At 38.3% G+C, this 10,510-nt stretch overlaps 1 protein-coding gene across 1 annotated transcript; it reads left to right on the plus strand.

The window, feature by feature from the left end:
• Window positions 1-411: 411 nt before the first annotated feature.
• Window positions 412-9,310, plus strand: MRPL19 (mitochondrial ribosomal protein L19). The gene is made up of 6 exons (XM_082852052.1): window positions 412-520; window positions 713-830; window positions 3,464-3,582; window positions 3,797-3,931; window positions 7,022-7,203; window positions 7,331-9,310. Exons 1-6 carry the CDS (start codon window positions 418-420, stop codon window positions 7,550-7,552), a joined length of 879 nt encoding a protein of 292 aa, XP_082708178.1. The 5' UTR covers window positions 412-417; the 3' UTR covers window positions 7,553-9,310.
• Window positions 9,311-10,510: the final 1,200 nt, after the last annotated feature.

Genomic DNA, 10,510 nt, shown 5'->3' on the forward strand with positions numbered 1-10,510 from the left:
GGCGGAGTTAGACGCTAAGCCAATAATTACACAAGTAATTAAAAATTAAGTTAAACTAAAAATTAAAATTGCAAATGACATCAGAGCTGCTAATGGCAGAATGAGAGCCTATAATGAGAATTTTGACATACTGAAGTCTTGCCTGAGAAATTGAAGGTAGAGTTGATTCAAAGAGGGAGGAAATCTTTCTAGGCTGAGAGAACACTCCCGTAGAGTGATATAACTTGGCACATGAGGAGAACTAGAGAAATACAGTGTACTTTCCCTAAGATATCCGGGCCCCTGTGGGGAGTGGGGGTGGGGTGGGTGTAGAAAGACTTGGCTATTTTGTCCCTTAGCAGGCGCCATCTGGCTCAGGTGACCGCGACCTTGTCGCACTGATTACTGGGAGTTGTAGTCTCGACTGAGGGAGCAAGCATGGCGGCCTCTATCGCCAGGGGCTGCCGGGCTGCAATGGCCCTGGGCTGGACCTTTCGATGCGCCTGGGCTCTGCGCCCTGCGCCGGCCTCTGTCGCCTGCCGTAAGTGCAGCGGGGCTTGCTAGCCGGGGACAGAAGGAGCTTAGGGTCAGGCTAGGGGGAGGCGATTCTGGAAGTCAGGGGCGACATGGGAGGAGGCCTCTCGTGGGACCGCGCATTGGGGGCGATTGCAAGGTTTCGCGGGAGCTCTGGGCTGGCGCGAGCAGTCTTGATCTCTATGGTGCGCTTCCGCAGAGGCCCTCGCGGGTCCGAGCCGGCGGCAGATCACTGGACCTTCTGAGCCTGGCGCGTTCCAGCCACCGCAGAAACCGATTATCGTGGACAAGCGCCGTCCCCAGCGCCGGGAAAGCAGGTGAGATCCCCGACCTGGACGCGATGCCTGCCTTTTGGGTCTGTGCGCTCTAGAACCTGTAGTTGCTTCCGAGGTCTGAAACAGGTCTTATCCTGGGGTCTGGAACTCCCAGATAAGAGCTTGTGTGCAGGATTCATGTATGCGTGAAGCGCACCCAACTCAGGTTTGACTTCCTCGCTTCTCCCAAGCCGGCATTGAACTTTCTCTGCAGTCATATTAGAATTTCAAGTAGGGATTCCCCAGATTTGAGGCTCTTTGGCCCGTATCGAGAATTTTTCTGTGAAATACATTGTATTTTACCTGTTGACGTTAAGGAACGGATCTTTTCTCCCTAGGTGAAATGAATTGGCCAGAACTCACCCTGTTTTAGTTTCCTAACTAACTGTGTTTTAGTGTCCCTGTAAAAGCGATACGGTGGTAAAAATTTCTACCAATTTGTTTCTGAAGTTTGCTCTTCAAAACAGTGTGCTTAAAAGCCTGGTTCACTTAAGCAGGCAGTGGTAACTTTGTAGGTACGTGTAAATTTAGATGATCTAGGATTTGCAGAAACTGTTTCTGTAGAATTGTATAACAACCTTATTAAAAAGCGAATTTTAGGGGGGAAAATTGGTGTGACTTTGGCTTTATGAAAGGGCTCTATATTGTCGATTCGATTATCTCTGCATATGTATTTGTGTTTAATATTTAAAATATTCTGTGGTTCTAAGTTGAAATAAACTTGAATTTATGGAACCTAGAGATTCAGAAAAGATTTCTCAGTACAACTTTTTTTTAAGGTGGAAAAGGAATATTTCTCTTAAATGGCAACACAATATAATTCAGTTAAATGGGAGTAACTACTTTGGGAAACAATTTGACAAAATTTAGTAAGTTTGAGGTTGTCTGTACCTTCCCACCCAGACAGTATACAACTTAAGGAAAGTAATATGTACAAGGAGACATGTACAAAAATGAACACAAAAGTAATGTTTGTAATAAAAGTTTAGACGCAGCCTAGATATCCTTCAGTAGGTGAATGAGCAAATACATTCTCATAATGGACTATTATACAGCAGTGAAACATGAATGAACTAGAGTTAACATGGATGAACTTCAACTATGATGTGTGAAAAAAGCAACCTGCAGAAGAATTGACAAGTATGGTAGCATTTTTGTATTGCCCAGACATACATACATATGTAAAGTATAAAAAAATATACAGGGGAAATTCTCTACTTTCACAGAGCAGTCAAACCTAGTTTTCCCAATAGCCGTTCAAGCTGACATTATGTGTCTCCTGATGTGATGGAATAAGAAGATCACATCATCACCTCTGTAATATTTTTACCAAAAATGTATATCCTTGGTCTAGGTATGTGGAAACAGTAAACAAATTCAGATCCAGGGATGGTTTATAAGATGATCAGCTTTGACTCTTCAAAAAAGTCAATGTTACAAAAATGCAAATATGGGGAAGAGTACTAGTTTAAGAGACTAACAACCAGATATAATATGTGAAGTTTGATTGTAGCTTGGATTGAGCAACAAACAGCTATAAAAGACCTTTTCCGGGACCAATTAGGTACAGTTAAATATGAACTGTATTAGATTATACTACTGAATTAATGCTGAAGTTCTTAGGTGTCATAAAAGTATTGTGATAAATGTAAGAGAAAGTCCTTATTCTTAGCAGAAGCCTTCTAAAGTTTGAGGGATGAAATGGCTTGCTGTTTGACATTTTCAAATGGTTCTGGAAAAAAATTATATGTACATGTAAAGCAAATACGGCAAAATGTTGGCAGTAGGTGAAATTAGGTGAAGTATATATGGGTGTTCATTGTATTACTATTTCATCTTTTTGGTAGGTTTGAAACATTTTAAAGTAGGAAATTGAGGAAAAGGAAAAAATTCATAGGAATAATCATCACAAAAAATTTAGTTAATTACCCCACAGTAATTAACTATGGGGGTAGGGAGGGGTGCACAGGGGCTTCAACTACATTGTTAATTTATTCCTTGAGATGGGTGACAGGGACATATAGTTTCATTGTAATGTCATTTATACTTTTCTACAGATTAGATATTTCATAATGACTTTAAAATCAGTTGGCTAATAGGGAGATTATTTTTAAAGCTAGTTTGCAATTGATGATTTATATGTTTATATCTTTTCCAACATAATTTACTATAACATGTACAACTCAGCGTGAGGCCTGTGGGTCACAGGCTTTGGAATCTGACAGACGTGATAAGTTTATAGCTAATGTAGTAATAAGTCTGTTAATCTTGGCTTGATAAGTTTATAGCTAATGTAGTAGTAGGTCTGTTGTTTACTGTCTCCAAGCTTCATTTTCTTCATCTGTAATAAGGAGATGATGACACCAAACTCACCTTGTTGTTGTAAGGATTAAGTTATGCTATAGATGTTTAATAAAGCTTTTAACACAATGCCGGGTGAGTACTCAGAAATTGTTAGCTATTTTCATGAGAATTGACAACAGTTTTAGAAATAAGATGGACTTTTCTTATTTAGAGAAGGAAGAATAAAACATGTCAGCATCCTAATCTTTCACTTTTTTTGGTAAAGCAATGGTTTCTTTTTTAGTGGTCTTTTAAGTTTGCTTTTAATTTATTTTACTCTATATTTTTCACAGGTTCTTGAGTCCTGAATTCATTCCTCCAAGGGGAAGAACAAATCCTCTGAAATTTCAAATAGAAAGAAAAGATATGTTAGAAAGGAGAAAAATACTCCACATTCCAGAGTTCTATGTTGGTCAGTAAGAGCTGGATGCTTTTATTATTAGTGGTTGGAGGGTTAGTTTTCTCGACAAAGAGAAAATTGTTTTTCACCTATCTGTGTTTTGCCCATATGAGGTACTTATTCCTAATATTATATTAAAATATTTAGGAACTTTGAAGTTACCTGGAAATGCTGTTGTTTGATTCTGCGTCTCATGTAAAAGTTCACTTTTCTTTTGAATTTGGAGGAAGCATTCTTCGTGTTACTACTGCTGACCCATATGCCAATGGAAAAACCAGCCAGTTTCTGGGAATTTGCATCCAGAGATCAGGAACAGGACTTGGAGCTACTTTTATCCTTAGGAATACTGTTGAAGGACAAGGTAGGCTTCATTTCATTATTTTGATTTTCTGGAAAATGTTATCTCAGGAGTCTTTTTTATTTTCTGCATCCTGGGTGAAGACAACTGGAACTTGAAAGTGAAAGGGAGCTCGGAGGGATGACATGGAGCCTGTGGCCTAAGAATGGTATGAGAATTGAGGTTGCTGAGTAAATACAGTTGGTGCTTTGCTTTCTCCTGAAGGCTTCTTTTGTTACAGGGACAACAACCATTAGAAGTAGACTTTCCAAATCATGGTAACATCAAAGGAGGAGACAAGTGACTATAAAGCAGTATGGGGGCATTCATTTTAGGAGCAAATAACCTTTGAAAACATTAAGATAAGCATAATGATGTCCTTGCAAGTTAACTTTCTCCTAAAATTAATGGCCCCCATTTTGCTTTATATTACAACAGTCACCACAATTATTAGTTTTATAAGAATTGGAGGAATTTTTTAAAACGCAAAATTACATTTGCTATGTCAATAAGATAGGGGAACAAGTGGTAAAATTCTAGAAAAATTATGAATCAAAATGGCAGGAACATGGATGGACTTGGAGGGTATTATGCTAAGTGAAATAAGTCAGATGGAGAAAGACCAGTACTGTATGTTATCACTTCTATGTGGAACCTAAGAGTACAACAAACTAGTGAATATAACAAAAAAGAAGCAGACTCACAGGTATAGAGAACAAACCAGTGGTTGCCAGTGGGGAGTGGGAAGAGGAGAGTGATGATACAGGGATAGGGGATTAAGAGGTACAAACTGTTATGTATAAAATAAGCTACAAGGATATATTGTACAGCATGGGGAATATAGCCAATATTTTATAGTAACTATAAATGGAGTATAACTTTTAAAAATTGTGAATCACTATATTATATACTTGTAACATATAATATTGTATAGCAACTATACTTCAATAAAATAAATAAAATAAACATGAATAAAACTAAAAAAAACTTTTTTTAAGAAATAAAGACAAAAAAATTGGCAGGAACAGTACATTTTTCATACTTAAAGTTGTGTGCTTCATGGTCCCCAACAGTGAAGTAGTATATTGAAAGAAATTGAACATGTGAGAATCGTTGCTGTCTTCCTTATCCTATAATGACCTGTGGTGCTGTGCATGTAGGAACTCAGCAGAACTTGATTACAGAAACTTGGGCCAACAATCAGGTTGTGTACTTGGAGAAATCTTGTAATAGAAAGGAGCAAAGGTGTGATAGACCTGAGATGATTTTTTTTCTTTAAAATTGAGATAATAGTTTCTACCTCCCAGGGTTGTGGTCAGTTTATTGTGATGTTCTATATGAAGTACTGGACACAGAATACTCAAAAGTATTAGTTCTCTCTTGCTATTTTCTACCATTAACATTTTGACTGTTTGTGACCTGCCTGTACCTTCCCCATTGATACTTCCTACTTTGATGATTCTTTCTAGTCCATTGGCTTTAAATACCATCCATGTGGTATTAACTTCCCAGATTTATGTGTCAAGGACTGACCCTTTCCTTGTTCCAAATTTGCACATACAACTACCTATTTGACATCTGCATTTGGGCACCTTATAAGCATAAAACAAGTTCAAAACAGAACTCTTTGTTTCTTTCACAATGTGTTCTTTTAACAGTTTTTTCTATTTCCATAAGTTGTACCACTCCACACCCATTTATTTAAACCCAAAACTTAGGAGCTATTTTTAGTTATTCTCTTTCACACATCCAGTCAATCAGCAAGTTTTCATGGCTTAATTTCCAAAACTTTGATCCCAGTTTTGCCCGTTTCTCCATCTCCATTGCTACCACTCTTGTCCATGCCAACATCATCTCCTGCCTGCAGCTGTGCAGTATCTCTGGCTTACTTTCCTGGCCCACCAAGTTACTTTGCTCCAGCCAAATGGACCTTTTTCTAGTTTTTCCAACATGGCAGGTTTGTTAAGACCCCAGAGCCTCTGCATTTGCTGTTCTTTCTGACTGGAGCATTCTTGGCTCTTTATAGTATCAACTTAAATGTTATCTTTTCTGAGAGGCTTTCCCTGACTATACTATTTAAAGTTGCCCCTGGGAATTCCCTGGTGGTCCACTGGTTAGGACCCAGTGCTCTCACTGCCAGGGGCCCAAGTTCGATTCCTAGTCAGGGAATAAGATCCCGCAAGCCATGCGGTGTGGCATGCATGCATACATACATACATACATAAATTTGCCCCCTCCCCAGTCACAGTGTCATCACCCTGTATTGTCTTCACTATATGAAAGTATCTTGTTGGTTTATTTATCATTTGTCATCCACTAGAATGTAGGCTTTATGAGAAGAGAAGGATTTTACCTATTTTGATTTTGCTATAGGCACAGATCCTAAATCAGTGCCTATAACAGAATAGATGTACAGTGGATACTGGATTAAATCCTGATATTAAACACTTGATGTTAACGTTGATCATATGTTTTACTATTTCTGTTTCTCTTGGGATTATTCCAGGAAACCTCAGAATACACTCTTCCTTTTAAATGTTTGATGATACAGATGATATATATTAACCTTTTATGTCAGCATCTTGGAAACACTCAAAGCTGTTTCTCCTGTGGAGGGCTCCAGAGTGTTAACAAACCTAGGCCATCTTAAGAGGACTTCTAAATCAAAGTTAGAATTTAAAAATGTACTTAGTCTTTTTGCATCATTAATTCTGTTGCTCAAAATGGAGAAGATAAGAGTCAAAATGTCGAAGATAGAGTTTTATTTAAGTAATTGGGAAATAAACAAGAACATAGCAAAGTGAAGAATTGTTCAAACTTCCAACTAATCTAATACTATCAAAATCGAGGAGATAAATGGCTCAATATATTTATAGAAGACAGTTTTCTTTAGACTTTATCATTCTAATTCAGGTTTTCTCATTTTTTAATCTACATGGATTTGTTCATTTCTATTTCTTTCAATAATCTTCATTTTAAAGATTACAAATTTATATCACATTTCCTACATGCAAAACCCTGAGCTAATTCCTTCATGAAATAGCTTTTTTATAGTATGAGGTGTATGCAGGAATCTGAATTTAGATTATAAGAATATGTTTTCTTTTCTTTTAGGTGTTGAGATTTGCTTTGAACTTTATAATCCTCGAATCCAGGAGATCCAAGTAGTCAAATTACAGAAACGGCTGGATGATAGCTTGCTATACTTGCGAGATGCCCTTCCTGAATACAGCACTTTTGATATGAATATGCAGCCAATAGCACAAGAACCTAGCCAAGAAGTTCCTGTTAATCAGGTATAAGTTGTACATTTGGAACTGGAAGTTCAAGTATAAACTAAGAATCATCTTAAAGAAAACTTTTAGAAGAATTTTTGCTTGCAGCTGTCAGCCTAATTTGTTCCTTTCCTTATATCTTCCTTAGCTGAAAGTAAAAATGAAGCCCAAGCCGTGGTCCAAACGCTGGGAACGTCCAAAATTTAATATTAAGGGGATCAGATTTGACCTTTGTTTAACTGAAGAGCAAATGAAGGAAGCCCAGAAGTGGAGTCAGCCATGGCTTGAGTTTGATATGATGAGGGAGTATGACACTTCAAAAATTGAAGCTGCAATATGGGATGAAATTGAAGCATCGAAAAATTCCTGATCTGAGAATGAGTTTGGTTACTTGCAGAGGATATACTGACTCTCAGAGGATTTATTTAGAAACCAATTTAATCTCATATATAAGGACATAGTCATTAAATCAACCAAACATTCATTATTTTATGAATATTATTTTAAAAATTAGCACACCAGTTTATTACTTTAAAAAGAAAAATGTACATGCCAGGTGGTCTGATGTCCATTCTCTTAATGGAGGCAAAGCTACAATAGAGTCAAACTGTTACCAGAATGGTCTTCATTGAGCTTGGAATCTGAGCAAGGAAGTGGATAGGATGATTTTTTAAATTTGTGAAGTAAATTGTAAATTCAAAAAGTGTATGATTTAAAGAGTAATAATAAAATGAGCATTCATATACCCACCATCAGGTTAAGAAGTGAAACATTTGTAATATCTAAGAAGGTCAAGAAATAGAGCATTTACTAGAATCTAAGAAGACTCTTGGGTGTTGTAATTGCATCCCTCCCCTCTTAACAGATGTAGGCACTATCCTGACTTTGTGTTAATCATTCCTTTGCATTTCTTTTATTTTATTACATATACATACACTCTTAAACAATATATTTACTTCTGAAAAATCTGTTGGCAGGTATAAAAGGACAACATTGTCATTATTACATGAAAGCTTCAGGGAGAGCATAATGAAGTCTTTGGGTCATAGTCTGGCTTCAGCTTCCATGAGAGTTTACAAAAGTCACTTTTGAGGAAGTTTGTGGCTAAGGTCATGAGTGAGTCCTGCTAAATAGAAGGCTCACCAGAGGGTATCTGGAAGGGCCTATAGTGTGCACTGCCTAATTGATGGTCTGACAAAAATGTGGTCAGAGGGAGTAGACTTCTTTGTATTTACTGGTTCTCAGTCCATGAGGAATTAAATTCTAGCTCAAAGGAGTAGGTCAAGACAGTACTTCCATAGGGTGATGTGAGTGTCTTTGCTGATCCTTGTAGCTGAGATGGAATGGAAAGTTGGCATGTAATCATACATGGTAAAGACCAACCTACAGATAATTAGGACCAGTTTCACCTGGGCATGCTGTTCCTCAAGTTTAAGAGTACAGTACTAGCACTGATCTTGATGAGTGTAACCATTAACCTGTCTCTTGAATCATTCTGCTTAACTCTATGTTCTTGTGCCTAAGCTTTTGGGATTTCCATTTACTCTTCTCCTGTGCTGATCTGTTTTCTGGATTTTTTGTTTTCCATTTTATTGGCTTTATTGTTTTCCATTTTGGTGAAGCACACCCTTTGTTAGCTTCTAGAGAAAGTATCAATATATAGGTGAATTTTTTGACCTTGCCTATCTATCATATTTGATTGATATTTTATAAAATTCTGGGTGGGAGATAATTTTCCTTCAGAATTTTGAAGGTATTGCTTCATTGTCTTATTTCCAGTTGTGTTGAGAAATCCAAAACCATTTTGATTTCTGCTCTTTGAATGTGACTTGAAAGCTTTGTAGAATACCTTGGTTCTCAGGGTAGTGCAATTTTGCAGCGATGTGCCTTGGTGTGGGTCTATTTTTATTCATTATCTTAGGTGTTTGATGAACTCTTTCCATGCGGTAGCTCATATCTTTCAGTTCTGGGAAACTTTCAGTGTTCATTGATTTCCTCTCCTCTGCTTCTCTCTTTCTGGAACTGATATTTTGATGTTGGATTGGATCTCTGTTTTCCTACCCTCTCTCCATCTCTTCTTTAGCTCTTTGATTCAGTCTTCCAACTCTTTGCTATATTTTTAGATCTCAAGATCTAAAATATCTTGTTTTATATTCTTGTCTATGGATTTGTTCTGTTACCATTGAGGATGTTCGTGATAGTGTTTGTGTTTGTTTTTAATATTTATTTATCTTTATTTTTTTGGGCTGTGTTGGGTCTTAGTTGTAGCACAGGATCTTCGTTGAGACATGCGGATCTTTCGTTGGCAGTGTGCGGGCTTCTCTCTAGTTGTGGCACAGGGTCCAGGGCCTGTGGACTCTGTAGTTGTGGTGCATGGGCTCTGTAGTTTGTGGCACGTGGACTCTCTCATTAAGGCACACGAGCTCAGTAGTTGTGGAGCACGGGCTTAGTTGCCCCACGGCATGTGGGATCTTAGTTCCCTGAGCAGGGATTGAACCCACGTCCCCTGCATTGGAAGGTGGATTCTTTACCACTGGACCACCAGGGAAGTCCCTATGTTCTTTCTTTTGAAATTGTTTTTCTGTAGAATCTTGTTAACTCCAAATTTCTTCTCATGTATTTATTTCTTTTTCTATGTTTTAGGCTTTTCTATGGCATCTGGCAATCCTTGGCTGTCTACTTATGGTAGACATACAGTGGACTATAAAGCTGATTAGAAGCCTTGGACTTGTGGAAGGGGTTTGCTTTAGGGTTATCTGGGTGGGCTTTTTTTGGGTGGGCTCCTCCACATGAATATCTTGCTTTGGTCAAATTCTCCAGAGTAGAGGTTTCCAGTTTCCTTCCTGGAGGCTAAGGGTCTGTCTACTAGTGTTCCAGTTGCCATATTGGAGAAGAACAGGATTTCTGGCACTCTACATTTTTATGGCCATCCTGTCCATCCCCTCCCACACGTACACTTTTGGCTTAGTACCCAGTGCCTGCAGTCCAGAAAACTGCTTTAACTGCTCTAGAGAATAAACCTCTGGACTTTAGCTGGTGTGGGGGAGGGCCAGACAAGCAGTGCTGGGGAGTTGGGAAAGGGATATCAGGAATATAACCTCCAAATAGTTTTCATCAGGTTCTCATTATTTTAGCCACTGTCCAGTACCCCCTGAGGTACTGCATCTGCTGACTGGCAATTGTGAGAGGTGAATTGGGTTGATTCTCATCTTTCTCCACTGCTGGCTTGATTTGCCTTTCTTGAGTCTGCCAGTCCATGCATATGCTTTTTCAGCTTTCAAAATTTTGTTCTGCTTGTTTCTTGTTCTGTTCTCTCTTGTGGTTTTAT

This window comes from Leucopleurus acutus, assembly GCF_964270905.1.
Source record: "Leucopleurus acutus genome assembly, chromosome: 12".
NCBI classification, from domain to species: domain Eukaryota; kingdom Metazoa; phylum Chordata; class Mammalia; order Artiodactyla; family Delphinidae; genus Leucopleurus; species Leucopleurus acutus.